The 17960-nt window shown below is 38.1% G+C and overlaps 1 protein-coding gene and 1 long non-coding RNA gene across 3 annotated transcripts; both read right to left on the reverse strand.

The window, feature by feature from the left end:
- Positions 1–4626: 4626 nt before the first annotated feature.
- LOC133741510 (uncharacterized) lies at positions 4627–8401 on the reverse strand. 2 transcript variants are annotated; one of them, XR_009861978.1, is made up of 5 exons: positions 7627–8401; positions 6682–7544; positions 6416–6540; positions 5981–6098; positions 4627–5889 (listed from the first exon to the last, which is right to left on the reverse strand). It is a non-coding gene; the product is annotated as an uncharacterized LOC133741510 (long non-coding RNA). The 2 variants fall into 2 exon arrangements; XR_009861977.1 differs by having other exon boundaries at positions 6416–7544.
- Positions 8402–9355: 954 nt separating this feature from the next.
- On the reverse strand, positions 9356–11422 carry LOC133736989 (uncharacterized protein At4g13200, chloroplastic). Its single transcript, XM_062164620.1, has 3 exons — positions 11122–11422; positions 10558–10712; positions 9356–9832 (listed from the first exon to the last, which is right to left on the reverse strand). The coding sequence occupies exons 1-3, from the start codon at positions 11339–11341 to the stop codon at positions 9560–9562; spliced, it is 648 nt and encodes a 215-aa protein (XP_062020604.1). The 5' UTR covers positions 11342–11422; the 3' UTR covers positions 9356–9559.
- Positions 11423–17960: the final 6538 nt, after the last annotated feature.

The following is a 17960-nucleotide window of genomic DNA, read 5'->3' on the forward strand; positions in this document are numbered from 1 at the left end:
TCCTCTGAGTCAAACCAAACACAATAATTTCGTCGCTAGAATTAGGGATTAATAAAGCTAAACACTTCCTGAGTTAGCTAGGAAAAACCCACATCTTTAGAGTCACACTTACAACTCTAAAAAAAATCTCGATCACTCCATCTATCAATTGCTTCAACAAGCAATATGTACCATCTTAGCATCCACTAATCGATACTGGTACCACACTCAGTATCTCACCCACGAATCACCTCACTGCTCATTTGGTGGTAAGTCAACATCTAGTGGGTCAAAATTCTGTGATTATAGCACTTCACACTAACCACGTCATAATCCATAATCTGTCCTCACAACAGTATCTGGCCTCATAAATTAGTTATACAACCCTAGCACTCCTAGAGTTGAAAACAACGTTATTACCTAAGCTCATACATCAACACAATGTCTCTTCACAGTCAATCCTATCACGAGGTCATATCAATCTTTCCATAAGTCAACCATACACAAAATCCATCATAGTAACAACGAATTATGCATTACTACTCAACAATAGTCAGTGAACCAGCACTCCACAATAATTTCCAATACCATCCGCAGATCTCAAACCACACCCCGACATTTAGCTAATATATAGTAGCTATCCTAAACACCAAACAACTGTGCATGAATGAATGCTCCATTATAACACAATTCCATCACTAAGCAACCAATAACTGCTAAGTATTCTTCAACTCAAAACATCTGCATATCCAACTAATGGAAAGTATCACAACTACTAGTCAAATACTCGTAACGACTTTAGATACAAGCATTGGTCAAACACCATGACCCCAACAACCAACGACTACAATGCACATAAGGATACTGTTTTTCGTGAAAACCATCCTCAATAACTCCACCAGAGTTTAATCCAAAGGTTCCCATTCCTCAAAGGTGATAACTCAAAGAAGCTACACAAGCTCCACCACTTCACTTACAAAGTCAACCTATGCCATGATCACTTGACATACTACCCTTATTAAAGGTAACATAAGTATCTCCCAAATTACATCACTACACTCGAACACCAATATAGTCTTGAGAATTCTGTCTCATAATCTCTCACACTCCTATCATCTTGAGTTGGTGAGATCAATTCTCTTTTCAACTATTCCTAGGGTCTCAATCTCTTTCACCATTTCAACCCAAGAATAACATCCATCACATCAACTACAGGTAGACTAGGCAACTCAACCTCTAATGCCTCCACCTCATCCTCAACTGTCTCCATAGAAAGGTCCTGTCCCTACATCAGACTCGACCTCTACCTCACCGACTCATCAGAGTTAAATCCAGAGGTTCCTATTCCTCGAAGATCACAACTCGCGGAAACTAAACTTATTCTAATACGAACTTAGTAGACAACTCTACCGTCCTACGGACTTACACGTTGTCTAGACCCCATACTAAGACATACCCAATGATTTTACCAGTACCGAAGAGTATATGATGGGGATCCGCTGCAGACGGGCCATCACTCGGGAGGTACTGATTATCACCAAATATGTACCTTACGCTCTGATACCAAACTGTCACGCCCCGGATTTTGAATGATAAATTCAAATCCGAAACCTGAATAATTACAATTACAAAAAAACCAAATCTCGAAACTTCGAGTTCATTATTACAATTCACTCTCACAATATATTATAAAGCTCAAATGAGCATAACACACCTCACAACTTACAATTGTTGTAAAACTCTAACAATTGCTCTAACCGCACGATCACCGTCCTGGTTCTCCTGTCCTGTAGGATTACCCGCTACACAATTTGAATAGTGTACCGGGAGTTGCAACAACACAAAACCCGGTAAGCTTTTTACAGCCAGTATGAGTAAACAAGAAAGAACTGTTGATTTATTAGATTTCAAGACTACCACAAACCCACGTTACTTTCTCACTCTCATATATATATATAGACACTTATGAGTTACTCTCAATTTAGCTCATAAGATCACTCACTCTCATATATATATGTAGACACTTATGAGTTACTCTCAATTTAGCTCATAAGATCACTCACTCTCATATATACATATAGACACTTATGAGTTACTCTCAAATTCGCTCATAAGATTTCCCAACATTTGGTAGACAGACTCATATATATATATAGACCCTTATGAGTTACTCTCAATTTCCCTCATAAGGTTACCATATATATATTGACACTTATGAGTTACTCTCAATTTCACTCATAAGGTCACTCCACATTTGGCAGACAGACTAGAGCTCTAACTGAACGTAACCACTCGTCCGGCCACAGACGTGATTACGATTTAATACTATTAATAACCACCAGCCCGGTACGAGAGCGTGATTCACTAATAGATGCCATGGTCACCTCGTGACCTAGTGATCTCCACAGATCACAACAATTTATTGTTCCTCAACAATAAAACTCAACACCTCTCACAATATATTGTTTCTCAACAATAAACTCAATACCTCTCACAATATATTGTTTCTCAACAATAAACTCAACACAACTCCAACAATACATATTATTTCACGTAATAATATATATACAGACATTCACACAGGAATGTCTAATACACCAACAATAGTTCATATGATTGCAAAATAAAGCAATTAAATATATTGGGTTCGTAATATGAACCACGTGAGGTTTACTCACCTCTAATCCAGCTGCGTCTTCTTAACAGCTCCATTAACAATCTCACGAATCGTCCGCCAAATAAATCCATCGATCACCTAATCCAATAATGATCTTAACTTAGCCAACAACTCAAAAGCACACATATACGGAAATCCAACGGTCGGATTCTAATTTAATGATGATCCAACGGTCAGATCGAATTTATACGATGATCCAACGGTCGGATCCTCACGGATCGCCCTTAGGATCATCCTCCAAAATTATCATTAAAGACTCAGATCTTCTTGAATCACTCTAACAAACATCTCCATAAAATTATATGAAAATCCGACGGTCAGATTCTCACGAATCGCCTTCCGAATCACTATTTCTCAATTATACGAAGATCCAACGGTCGGATCTTCGCCCGTGACCTCACAAAGTCACCGGGACAGTCATACGATCAACATATCCAAAATTGAAGCAAAACCGATGGTCAGATCTTCACAGATCGTAAACCGAAGATAAACGTAAAAACGTTAAATAGTAACGTCAAAACGAAAATCCACTATTTATCAACTTTTTTTAACATGACCATGTTATATATCAAAACGCTCGTATGGATGCATAGATCATCGCCTAGATAATGAAAACTCGAAATATGGTCTGATGCGCCGCCACAAGCGGTGGTCAGTGGGCGGTCAACGCGGCGGTCAACGCCGGTCAACCACCTCAGATGGCAAAGTGACCAACTACAAACTGGTTCAAAATGAAAGGGTGGTCGACTTTCATACCTGGAGCTAAGCCTGGTTCGGCCTAGATCGTCCTAAATCAAGCGTTGAAGTTGGATTAATCTCGTGCGTCTGATCAGATTCCAGATTGAATCAGGGACGTCGAAATCTTCAACTCGTGATCTTTCACTCCACACTCCAAATCGTCAAGCAAGGCCTATATGGGGATGATCAGGGGGAGGAGGAGATCACGAAAATGGGGAGGATCGGCCCGTGCAACGCCGGCACGGCCAAGATCCGGTCGGGTCGAATGCTAGGCTCTGGGGGGCTTCGATCCACGTCTGGGGGCAGCGGCGGTGCAAGGGGAGGCCACCAGGCGGCTGGGCGTGGCACGGCGAGTCCGGAGAGGGCCGGGTCGTGGCCGGAGGACGCCGGAGGAGGGAGATGGGTCCGGGTCGGGTCAGTCGGGTCGGCTGCGTAGGGAGGAGAGAGAACGGAGGAAACCGGGGGCCAAAATGCAAAATTTGCATTTTTTCGTCCTTAATGAATAAATCTGATATTTTTCCTATTTATAGAAAATTCCCAATTTTCAAATATTCATAACTTAATCATACGAACTCCGAATATTGCGTTCCACATGTCCACGAACTCGTATCGACGAGCTCTACAACTTTCATGAAGGGAGTTTTCCCAAATTTTGAACGTATAAAAAGTCAACTTTGTTGACCCCCTAAAAACGTTCGTTTTCGAAAATAAAATCGTTCGAACTAATTCCACAACTTCTCCAAGCTTCGTACTCGCTCCTACTATCGTGAAATCATTTCTAAAAATCCACGGAATTTAATTTGGATTTTCCGGGGTATTACAACATTTCTCAAACCTCATTAGATTGAAGTCAACCACAAATATCCTTGACGCCCCAGAAACTTTTGCACCTTCAGCAGCCTAGAAAAACACACATAATAATACAAACAGAAAAGGAAACAAAAATAATTGTCCAAAAAACAGCAACTGAATTGGTTTTGCTACTTCCAGACTATAAGAAATGATGTAGACAGATGCTTTGTACGTGGCTGAATTAGTAAATAAACTGAAAGGTTAAAAGTATCTAAGTCAGCCCAGTGTCTGAAGAAGGCAAAACATAAGGAAAGAAAAATAACCACAATTAATATAAAAGTGAGAGCTTTATTTGACAACCATTTCATTTGCTAAAGAGTAGATTTGCTCCTATGTAAGGAACCATAGTATGTATTCACCAACCACAGCCCACAGGCATGTAATATTGCAATAATAAAACTACACATGAAATTATATTAAAATCTAGCAGACCTTGAAACCAATTAATATATTGTCAGTTAAAGATAGAAAAAGTGATCGAATGCATTGCTGCACTCCTAATTGTCCTAAACCTTAGCTAGGTTTCAGGCAGCCGCCTCTGCCTCCCTGATTTGTTTCTGTGGAGGTATTAGGCTTTTTTGGAGGAAGAGCAAGTGCAGCTTGAAGTGGTGTTTCTTCATGAGCAAGCTGTAACTCATGTGAAGAAAATCTTTTCCTCGAGCTAATGTGAAGCACTTTTGTCTAAATCTGATTTTGATCATTGCCCTCTCCTTTCCTGAAGCCTATTCCATACCTTTTAGGTTGGAGCAAGGTGGATGCAACATAATGGCTTTGAGGGTGTAAAGGGTGAGTCAGAGCCTTTCTCTCCTGCTAGAACATGTCTTGCTATTTTCTAGTGTAAATTTGTAACGTCGATATTTATAGCCTTTAATTCAGGTGACCACAACAATCTTACAAAAAGATCAGAAAACATAACAGACAAAAGATGGAGAACTAAAGTTAAGCAGAGAACCTCAGCTAACTATATAGGTCAAGTATGATAAGCATATCAAACTATCAAAACCATAAATCCTTTTAGGATGAATAACAATTCCTACAGGAAACGCTTAGAACCAGTGCCTTGAAAATCCCATGAAAGACCCTTCATTAAAAAACAATTTGAGATATGGGAAATCCAAAGGATAAGCCTGTTTATTTCTAAGATTGAAGCACCACATTAAAGTTAGAAAAAAGAACAAAGATTTTAGACGTCTAGCATATTCATTATATATGCGCGCGCGGGGTCGTGTATATTAATTAATCATCATTGTCTGATTATTTGCAACTTTATGTAACAAGAATGTTGTGAAAGTTTTCAGTTTTCACAATGAATATACATCCATATAATATACATATGTAGATATACTGATTTTCAGAATGTAGGACTTCAACATCAGCAATACCCGGGCACAGAGATGATCTCTATACACTTGAACAGATTTTATACATTACGTAAGCATTCATGGCATACCAATCAGTGAGGAATGCCCATCGATCACCATGCCCGCGAGGTTTGGTCTAAAACTAGGGAAGGAGAGTAGAAGTTTCCTGAAATCTTCATTACATAACACTTATGTGAGTAATTGTACCTGAATCTGGTACTTGTTGCATCAGTGTACTGCAAGGCTGGCATCATTATAAGTGATCAAGCATGCAACTTTTTCCTGTAAGAAACAAAAGCCTTTTCACGTTCTAAAGAATCCATATACATCCAAAGAAAAGTCACTTAACCAGGCAATAATGACCATTATGAACCTGCTTTTGAAGCATTGCTCGAGTAAGTTCCATTTCCAAAATAAGAATTCAACAGTAAAAGCTCTACTGTACAAGAATGGAGGAAGTTATTTGGTTGTCTCGCTAGGAAGAAAGTCACCTAATGTAAAACAGAAAAATAATAGGTTAAACATATCTGCCCCATTAAATGTTGAAGTTTTTCACAAAAGGTCACTAGCATCTATCCAACGAAGAAAATGATTGCAAACTAACTTGGATTAAAACCATGGAAAGTTAGTATGAGGTTGACGATATGGCAATATTTGGTTAAGAATATTGATTGGTGTTGAGGGAATATTTGATTAAGAAATATGTTCATATGAGAAGATAAAACACCTCAAAATTACAAAAGAGATATAGATGAGGCATTCATCAATTTGATACATTAAATGACAGAATAAGATGCAAATGCATTACTTGGAATTTAAAGTACATGGCACCAACAAGCAAATGATTTAGCAGGCTAATCTGACCATCTTCAATGAAAACCAGAGGCCTTTGGGATCCTTGAGTTACAAGAGATTTGGTTCAGAAGGAAGATGCTACATGGAAAATAATCAAAACATGAAAGTATATAAGAAAATATTTTAAGTCCACAGAGAGGGAAAAGAATGAAATGAGCCAATTAGGAGGACGAATTAAGGACAAAAAGTTATTGAAAACTTAGAAGAATATGATGTTACTTTCAGAGTCCTTCCATTAATCGGCTTGGTCAGGAAGATTGCTTTCTTGTTCAACCCTCCTACAAGGCACAGCACCCCATCCCTGTGATAGAAGTAGGTTCAGCAGTGTAGATAGAACACTAATGTCAAACAATATAGTCAGAGACAAATACTGATTTCGCTTAACAAGATTAGGTTCATAACAATGCAACATAATCAAATATCGGTGTGTAATGAATTCTTAATTTCAAGTCTTGAACAACAGAAGTCTTTATCCTAACCTAAAACAAACCTTGTCAAACAGACCTAATTGTAGCTCCAGTATTAAAATTGAAAAATCGCATGTTGTAATTTGTAAACCAGAAAAATACATCAGGGACACAACCAAAAGCATAGATCATCACACTAACACTCTGTATATGCTTCTGGCTACTGCACCTATTGTCTTCTCAGCAATAACCTGTTGAGTTCAACCACTGATTTAGGAGGTTCAATATAAAAGTGAGCTGTATATGAAGATTTAGGTAGGAAACTTGAAAGAGGAAAATAGAACATCTTTTGACCTCCTACACTGGACTGTCATGGTCTCTTGGACTCACAAATTCCTTCAGTCCCACCTTCTTCTCCAAAACCAGGACAAAAAGGTCGCTTCCTCAAACCTCAGTATTTTCGAGTTAACCCCAAAAATCCTTGATGCCAAAGCAACACTTGCACCTTCGGCAGCCTAGAAAAACCCATTTAATAACAAACAGGAAAGGAAATAAAAACAAAGTCTAAGGATTACTGGTATCAACAAAGTTTTCTCAAGACATAAGGCCCAAGTCCAAAAACAGCAATTGGTTATCCTTCCTCTGGTTTTGCTACATTCAGAATGGCACCCATCCCTACATTACACAAACTATTAGACATGTAATATCAGCTTGGGATACGTACATAAATCATATCTCTTTGAATGTAACAAATAACCTGTTGACATGACACAAATGAGAATGCAGACTATCCAAAGGCACCGACGGATTGATCTTGGTAAGGCAGCCTGAATGTAAGTTGGTACCTCCTCAAACCTAGGACAGGGTAAAATGGTAAATAACTTCAAAGCAACGACTTATACTGCTCTTTGTGGCCAAAGAGGCGCGGGAAATAGTTGTCTGTCCCTGAAGTCCTACAACACAGAGATATATGAAACTAGTAAATAAGCTGAAAGCTTAAAAGGGTGGAAGTTAACCTCATGTCTAAGGAGGAAAAACATAAGAAAACTGACCATAAGAGCAAAAGCATTATTCAAAGACTATTTCATTTTGTAAAGTGAAGATGTGCTACAGAACTTTGTATCTAAACAAAGTCACAAAAAATGCATTATTCAGTCTTTGTAAAGGACCATGTTTGTGAATTCACAAACTATAGGCATTCTATTCCAACACTACAAATGAACTGACATTAAAATCTAGCAGGCCTTGAATACAGTTAATTGTCAGTTAAAGATACAAAAGAGAGTCTAGTGTATGCGCAACACGCCATGCCCCTAACTTTCCTAAACTCTAGGTTTCACGCAGCCACCTTCCTGATTTTATTTTTTCTGGAGGTATTTTGGCTTCTTTGGAGGAAGAGTGAGTGCAGCTTTAGGTGGTGTTTCTTCATGAGAAAGGTGTTATTGATCAAACAACAGTGTTTATATTAGGCTTGATATATAGGCGTATTTATAAGGCCAATAAAGAAATTATTTTCCTCAAGCTAATGTGAAGCAGTACTTTTGCCAAACTGCTTTTGATCATAGCCCACTCCTTCACTGATGCTTTATAACCCAGACCATTTAGGTTTGAGGCAATGTGGATGCAACAAGATAGCTTTGGGGGGTGTGATTCGAAGTATCTAATTTTCGAGTGTTCCCTTCTGTTTAGCTCAAAGCTTTGTAACTTGTAAAAGGGGTGACCTCCTGAGTCTCTCTCTCTTACTAGAGGTTATTTTGACCAAGGCTGTTATACTGTTAGTCTTCTATGCGCATATAAATGCAAACTGTGCAGTATACCTATGGCTGTAGGACTTCTCAGAATTTGAACAACTTTAAACTGAATTTTATTTTCATGGGAAGCTATGATGGATCAGTCAAGGTCCATTTGGTTAAAATAAGCAAGCAAACAGGATTACAGACACCATTTGATCCCTTATCAATCAATCCCGGAGCATCAATAATTTGTTTTAAAGAGAGAAGACATACAGCCCTTGGCAAATTCGATCACTATTATGAGCAATTCTCCGAGCAGGTCGATTTAGCAAGCAAAGCACCACCTTTCATGCCTCTAGCTCTTCTCGAACCAACGCCACTCAAGCTCTCTCTCTCCCTCTGTGTATTGATAGGGACTAAGAAGGGTTTTGGTTTAATGTCTTTCTCCTCTCTCACTGTGCTTTAATAAAATTTTGCTCATCTTGTGAGCTTCTACTTAAATACAAAGTTATAATAACAATAATAAATAGATAAAAATTGTTGATTAAACTTCAACTGTTTCTCCAAGTCAGAAGTTTTTCTTCTCTTTGGTATTTAGACCACACAGGTTATATTAGGTCATCAGAAGTTAGCCAGGCACCTATTGCAAAACTTCGCTGATAAATAGAAAAATGTCTTGCTCTTTGGATGCTGAATACCATTGTGAAACTTTTTGAAAGAAAATAATGGATTGTTCAATGTGAAAACAAAGGATTTCTAAGGAAGCAAATTATGTCATCTATCCACTTTAAGAGACCAAATTTATGCAATTATGCCATATATATGGAGAACCATATGCCTCCAAACACTATAATAGCTTATTATCGAAACGATAAGTGGTGCTGTACACCACAATGAAACCAACTTTACTGGCTCAAAAGTGTAAGATTTCTAAATCAACAGGTGGATGTCAATCACTCAATCATCAATTGGCACCTCTGAAGATGTATCCTCGTCGGCAGGACCTGGTTCATTCTCAGTTATTGTGGGGGTTGGCTCAGACGATGAAGGTTGACTGACAGCAGGAGTGTCAACAGTGGTGGTGGTTGTTGGAGTTATTGGCGAAACACCATTGGTGACGGTGACTGGTGTTACACTTTCTGTAGTAGATTTTGAAACAATTCCTCGTGCCTCTGCAGCCTCACGTGCTGCTTTCTCTTTAGCTTTCTTGGCTCTGTCCAGTACGTCTGCCTGTGTATAATCAGAAATGAATGAATAGGCTTCTTTAATATTCTGAGGTAAATGCACAAATGATGTATAGCAACTAATTTCCGCTATGATCAATATCACTGCCAAACAAAATCTATGACAACCAGTAAGGGAATTGTTTAACTGACAATCCACTATATGGTATATATGCGTGATGATATGGTCATCTGTTGCAGTGTAGAACTGTAGATCAAAGTGACTGCGAAAGTGAGTGAAATCAAGTATAGAAGCAAAGGGATTTTAACTTGGTTTGCATTTAAGCTTCAGCCCCTCAAAATTGGAACATGGAAAGGTAGTTTTTGTTTTGAAGAAGCAAAACAACAAATTCATAAAGCAGAATGGTGTACAAAGAAAGAGCAAGAGTTACTGTATGGAAAGGAAAAAGAGTAGCGATTATGAAGAGAGATTGAGAAATTAAGTAGTGCATCAAGGATAGGAACAAAGGATCTAAACTTGATTTCAGGTTTAGCATCAACCCCTCAAATTGGGATCATGATAGACGTTTCTGTTTCAAGACAAACAACAATTTAGTAATGAAAAGAAAGAGCAACACTAAATGTATGAATGTATGGAAAGGAACAAGACCAGTACTGATGTAAATTTAGGAAACAAGCTTGAAAGAAACTATCCAAAATTTATTGAAACCAACAGATGAGAGAGAGGAGTTCATGAACAATTTCAAACACAAGCAACTTTTATTTGCTCACCTGAAAGTCCTCTACTTGCTTTTGTTGCTCAGCTTGCAGCCTACCAATTGTACTCAAAAACTCACCGACACTGGACTCAATTCGCTCATTTAGCGCTTCGGCTAGAGCTCTCCCCAAGAAAAAGGCATCCAGAACACTCTTGCTATCACCCTCACCTGCAACACCACACATATACTTCCTCAATTCTCTTGCTATCTCCAATCAAAAATGACAATTCTGACAAAGAATGAAGAAAATTATCTTCCTTTTTCCAATCCATACATGAAATAGACAGTATTTACAAGCCACAACCCAACTCACTTCACTATGAAACCTACAGTTATAGCGATCCAAGACTCTAAATTTTCATTTTCTCACCTCAACAAAAAAAATACCAAAGCAACAAAATTTCCAACTTTCAATTCCAAACCAACCAATCTCAGCCATAAATTTCCATGAACACCAAATCACAGAACAAGATTTGAACCAACTTGTTCTTGATTTTCCCCAAGTTTAACAAAGAACCCAGTTCAGATAAGCCAATTTCAAGTCAAGAAAAAGTTTTGAGAACAGAGTTAGCCATACCAGGTCCGGTAGTGCAGTGGACTCTGCTGCCTCTCCTTGACCCCTTTACTCCATAAAGTCCAAAGCTTTCAAGCTTCAGATCCAAGAAGCTTAGCTTGGCAACACTGACAGAGGTGGAAGCATAGCTGTAACAGCTGGTTTTGGGTTTAGATACGAGAGATGATGAAGAAGAAGAAGAAAAAGTTTGTGGGGAAGCTGAAGCTAAAGCCCCACTAATCATTTTGAGTTGAGTTCAGGGTGTGGTCTCCGTCTCTTTCTTTTCTCTCTGTTTTCTCGCTTTTTTGCTTTGTCAAAATCTGAGACCGAATAATAATAAGAATCCATGGGGGTTCGGACAGGGGAATAGTACGAAAACGTGGGTCGGGTCGAGACCTATATAGTAACTAGATGGGTCTGACATGCCCGACATTGGGGCCCACTGAAGAGGTGTATCAGTTGTTTAAAACAAAACAACTCGTTTTCCAGGAGTTGAATTTTTCCGCAAATAGGCAAACATAAAAGGAAAGGAACAACACGTACCCCTTTAAAAGGTGGATATCATTCCATTCACGTTTAGGCAAGGTTTTAAATTTCTCCGAAATTGCCGAAATTTCCGTAATTTTGAAGTACTGAAACGAAATTCATATGCTATATCATTTCCGTCAGAAGTTTCCCGAAATTTTCAGAAATTTTCCGTACATTTCCACGAAATTCTTAATTTCTGAAATATCTACACACACAATATATATTTAAAAATTCACACCGAAATTTTGTCCGAAATTTCAGTTAAATTTTTTTGTCACCTACAATGAATTTTTACTTCACACTTTTATAGAGAAAATATGAATTTTTTTTTTTTTTTTTTTTTTTGCAATCAAGTTGAATACAACAAAAAACCTTTTTGTTTTTATCTGCTGCAAAGTTGAATGCTCCAACCATAACATGATTTCCTTTTTGCTTCGTCTCAAATATTGTATGCCTTCATACACTGTAACATCATATTAGGTAATTCCACAATATCCGATATATGGATTGAATGTGGAAAGGGAACAACACGTACACATACAATAACCATGTGATGAAGTACGAAAATCATTTCCAAAATTCATGTACTTGGGAGCAATATTGTATGATACTAAATGAAAGCAGTTCAACCAGCTAGATCGAACCACATCGTAGTAGCTTTTATATTCCTTTTGTTGTACTCATTCATTTTCATTCACGAGGTTTTGGTTTTACGTGTCCCGCCCCACCCCCTTGTAATTTTCTAATTATTAAAAAAAGTAAATCATATTTACATTATCAATATACAACACATTATCAATACACATAGATAAAAACACTAGTTTAGCAATCTCGTCCATATAAAATATCATAATTCTATTATAAATGTATAATTTTAGAGATGTTACATTGTAAATAGGTTTATTATAGGTTAGTTTAGTCTATGTAAAAGTTTCATTCAAAAATATCATTTTATAAATGCAATTAATTTGATTTCTTTATTTTTAACCGAAATTTCCACCGAAATCAAAACTTTCTCCAAAATTTCCTTAAATTTGAAGTACTGAAATCGAAACCGAAACCGAAATTTGAAACCTTGCGTTTAGGGCACCAAAGTCGTTATCACAATGAGTTCGATGATCTTACCCAAAGTAAATTGTGATCTAATTATTTAGAAAATAAAAAATATGATAACGATAATAATATTTTGTGAGTCGGATTTAGAGGATCCATCAAAATGAGAAAAAAAAAAAATTACATTCATGTAATTAAGCTCTATGTAAAGTAGATTGTCCCTTATGCTAGGTCATAGAAGGTTGATGGCGAATTTGAGACTTTAATAGAAATTGGTTATGTATGAGAATGTGCAATTCCGTGAGATTATTCGTATTAGGGTTCTTCACGAAGTCTTAACTCGGATGTGGAAGAACAGATCCTCCGCTTTCTTGCATATTTCGAAGTGGAGGTATTTTTTGTCTATCGTCGTTGACTGGTGCTCCAAGTGTGAGTTGTTGGAACATACTTCTGGTAGTTGCCCATGAACTGCTAGATTAGTTCATGCCTTGTAGTTCTTGATTTTGACTGCTAGAGTTTTAGGTATGTCAAACGCTACATCCTCTCTTATTGTTTCAGTTGCACTTTCAAAAACTACCTCATAACTATTTTCTAGCTAGGCCTTGTACTTGATTTCGTGAAAGTCTGGTATTCAAGTGGTTGTGGTAGAGAAATGAGCATTCACAAGTAGATTTTAGGCTTGTATTCCGCGTTTTAGGATGTATTCCGCCTTTGGCTACTTTCGTCTCTAGTTCTCTTAAGAATTAGGTCGAAACATTATTTTTGGATCTCCAACCTCTATTGCAAATGTAGGTCACCGCTAGTATGCATCCGCCAAGGAGTCGGGTTTGAGTACTAGGTTGACCCAAAACATTGAATTTGGTGAGAGTACATGTTTCACCGTAAGCCTTAGCTCGATTTATGATGCTTCAGGACAATGAATGCAAAGTAATGATGGAATTGAGACTAAACTTGAATGAGCTTGAGAATAAATGAGAGAGAGAAAAAATGGGAGAGATAAGGAGAATAAAAATCACTACCAACCCCTTCCCATGGAATGAAAAAAGAGAAATCATTCTAAATTTTGGTGTGGATCCCATACAAATTTGATTCATCCCCCCTAGTTTCATTCCCATCACTTATTAGTAAGCGCCCCTGAAACCATTGCCCTATTATCCCTAAGATGATTTATTGATATGGTTTTTTTTGAATAAAAGGCTGGTGCGGCTGCTCTCAAGCCTTTACTAATGAAACTGTTGAATACAAGGGGGGGACATTGAGCCTAAACCCCTGATTACAATAAGCACCTAGAGAACATCCTGAAACAATATCATGACTCTCTACTAAACAATTGTATTCAATTACGCACCAACTAGCAAAGAGCGCTCTACAGGCGACTCTATTTGCTTTACAGCGGTGACACAACGGAAAGATAACTCGATCTGCAACTCGATTACAGCATAGCATAATGTCCATACTCACAGCTTTCCCATCATGTTGCCACTGGAAAATACATCTAGTGACACTAAGTTTCACCCTACCACGAGGAGGCAGCGACCATTTGACCAAGCAAGGAACTCGCAACCTACCTAGAGCAGACAAGGCACTTTGAGTGCACACACGGGTACACAACCCGACTAGCCCCGCACAACAAGTGCTGGGTCTTATTACTCGCGATAATCGCAAACAAACTAAGCAACAGAAGCAAATAAAAACTATAAATAAAATAAAACTTGACGCAGAGCCCACTAAGTGAACCCAGCCCCAAACTGCAGCCCATAGGCAGAGTCCCAGCCCAGGAATCCAAACCAGCAGATGGTCGTTACCCACCAACCCGGCCCAACTGTGTTGCTGCATCGCACCGCCCCCAATCCTTCCTCCCCTCCACTGGCGCTGGGCCACCTTTACCCCACCTTCGTCGTCCGGCCATCGGAGGGCCGCTCCAACCATTGCAAACCCCACCTGTCCCCAACCGGAGAATGGAAGGCCCGCATCTGGTGTCGAAACCACACCGGCAGACAGACCACAAAGCCACCGATCCCGACCAGCCAACCTTCGATCTACATCAGCCAGCCACCGAGCCCAGCTTGCCGGCCACCTACAACCACCAAACCCCGCTCCGGCCCGCTTCCACTCCGATCCCAATGGGATCTCGGCCCACCGCCACGACACAGCCACGCCAATCGACCGAGGAAGAAAGAGAAAACCACCATCTCCCGATCCCAGATCTCGAGCTTGAGCCACTCCCACGAAACAGATCACCCGTCTGGCCACATCCGTCGTGCGCCAGCTAGGCCAGAAGCCATCACCAGCGCAGTGGCGCAGCCGGACAGGAACAAAGGCTGACGACGGCATCTCTCTATTCCATTCAAAAAGATGACAATTTTGTGATTTATTGATATGGTTTAAGAAGAGAAGATGTGAATTGGTTATGAAAAACCCTTGCCCCAAGTCCTAAAGTTTCCAATTTAGCATTTGCTAAAGGCTTTCTTGATTATTCATTGATGTCTCGTACCATCATTACATGCTTTGGAGATAATTTTTTTTTTTTAATCACTTTAATGATGTTGTTGCTCTTGTTTAAGGTGTCATTTAAGTTTTTCGTTTTGCTTTTCAAATAAGCGAGCTTACAAAATTGTAATGTGTCATTTGCTAAGGACCAACTCAGGGTTTTGGCATGGTTTTTTTATCTCCAAAATGCCTAAGCCTTGATGTATGTAAAACTTTATCATTGATTGCATTTGGTAATTTTTTTTTTTATTAAATAAAACAACTCATATATTTTTTGAGTAAAATGATGTCAGCCCTTTATTGAAAATGAAAGATTACAACGATACGATGCAAAAATGCATCAACCATGAAAGAAAACAACACAAAAAGAAAAGATGCAAAAATTGCATCAGAAATACAAGGAAAAAAGGAAAAACGCAAGAGTAGCAACGTCGAAACGCCAGCTAATTTTACACTACGGATTGCAGCCGTGTAGTGAATTGAGTAGTCGGTGGTTTGACTACCCATCGAACTCCAACACACAAATTGACAAAAATCAACTTGGCGTTGGAATGAAGGCACTCTCCCACCTAAAGATCGAAGCCGGCCAAGGGTGTCAGAACATGGCCATGTTGGCAGACGATCTTTCACGAACAAATACCATAGAATTGGGTCTTGGATCCAATACCAATAAAGCACAGGAGCCCCAATCCATTATTGCAAACAAACAGCCCACAAAAAAACATGGGTCGCAGTCCTAGTCCAACGTCCACCCGGATCCCAGATCCGAATCCATTTGCAAAAACCACCCAGATCCCAGATCTGGATCCGAAACTGTGGAAGCCCAAATCCGCTTGTCCACCTATATATAATAATTAGTCTATTGTGAGTCGAACTCACCACCTCCTACTTATAAATAGAAGACTTATGATACTGGACGCATTTGGTAATTGTTGTTATATTATTTCTTTTCTAAAATAACCTTATACATTTCTTATCTTAAAATAAAAATAAAAATAAACCATGGTGCTTTGAGTTTATTTTACTTATTATCATCATCATCTATGTATTTCATTGGTTTAGGTTGCCTCTAAATTTTGCTTGAAGCTAAAGACATACGGTGGTAAAAGATGTAGTGCATTCTATTATTTTCATTCATAGTAGCCTCAAGTTGAAGTGATTGCCAACTCTGACCCCGAATTCGCCCAAGTGACTGCCATGCACAACGCCCCAATTAACATTCATCTAACTGCAGGAAACAATAAAAGCCTCTCACTATACCCCCCAACCATTTGGAGCAGCATTAGATTCATTGACAATGATCTATGCTATTTTAATTTTATGTCAATAGTTGCAATTGGTCGATTACTCACGCAACATTAGATTAGCCAGTCAATTTCTAACATGTTTTAAATAAACGAACAATACTAGTTTTTGTTTAGTATAAAAGTTTAAATAAGATAGAGGGGACAAATTATTTCTTAGGTGCGTCTTGGTTGGATAAATTTTGAATCTTGAGGATCATGCTGGGAAACCACTCTGGCGCCAGTTAGCTCTTAACATATTATATTTGTACCTTTCAAACAAACAAAGCTAGACCATGATAATTGTTGAGCCACACATCCTGCGTTTCCTAAGTTTAGGCATGATTATCTACTTATCCCATATAGTTCGTAATAAAAAAAAAATTTATATTTTTCAGTAACACTTGCATCATATTTTATGTGGCAGTTGATATAACACAGTCATGTCATTTAATAAAATTGTCGAATATAAACTTTGTGCTACAACAACTGCTACATATAAAAGGAAATGCAAAAAGGTATATCCTCACAATGACACAATATATAATTTACAAGACAATAGATAAGATTGCAAATAACACAAAGAGAAAGAGAATCAAATTACGATTATGATTTCAGAGAAATGTTGCAGTACTAGTCTCTCAATGAAGGAACTATCTTAGAGCTATTCTGGAGTTGTAAGATAAAATATATATATATCTATATATATATATATATATATATATATATATATATATATATATATTGTAAATAGTTTATTATATTTTACATTCAATTTTTGTAATTTGTCCTATTTACATAGGTGTTGGTGAATTGTGACATACTAGTTTGTTGACCTAATTAACATTGTGAAAATCAAAGTTTTGAATCTCACTTAAAAAAGGCAAAGTCCCTTTTAAGCTAAGACCCTTGAATTTGCGACTGACCCGAAGAAAAAAAATAAAAAATCACACATTCCATTAGCAAAGACATCTCGGATACGAGTTCAGTGGGAATAAGCTTTCTCAATTAGGAATCTAAGTTCCAACATTGCACACTTAAAAAACACAACTATGTGACAACTACAAAAAACTCATACTATCACTTTACAACTATAAAATAAAAATTATCATCATTGAATAAGAAAGTCTTTAGTGAGGCTGTCGTGCCATATAGCTTGTCAAATCTACCTAAATCAAACTAGCACACATTTAATCAATAATGAAATAGACGTGTTATATTATTAGCAGTAGAATCTACCGATAATATAACATCCAAAACCTTCTCGACGGAAGGAAGGAAGATCGGAACATCAGTAGTGTTTCCAAAAACACTTATCCTTTGGGTAAATAATTTTCAACGCGGCCGAACAAAAATAAATTTTCAACGCTTTTACACCAACCAAAAACTCGGGCGGCGCTTTGAATCAGTTTTCCTGTCTCCCCACTTTCTAGAGGCCTCTTTCTCCTCTACTCTCTTCTCTCTGCGCGTCTCCTTGACTTTTGTTTTGAACAATTTCAAAAATTCAAA

This window comes from Rosa rugosa, chromosome 3 (assembly GCF_958449725.1).
Source record: "Rosa rugosa chromosome 3, drRosRugo1.1, whole genome shotgun sequence".
In the NCBI taxonomy this organism is placed as follows: Eukaryota; Viridiplantae; Streptophyta; class Magnoliopsida; order Rosales; family Rosaceae; genus Rosa; species Rosa rugosa.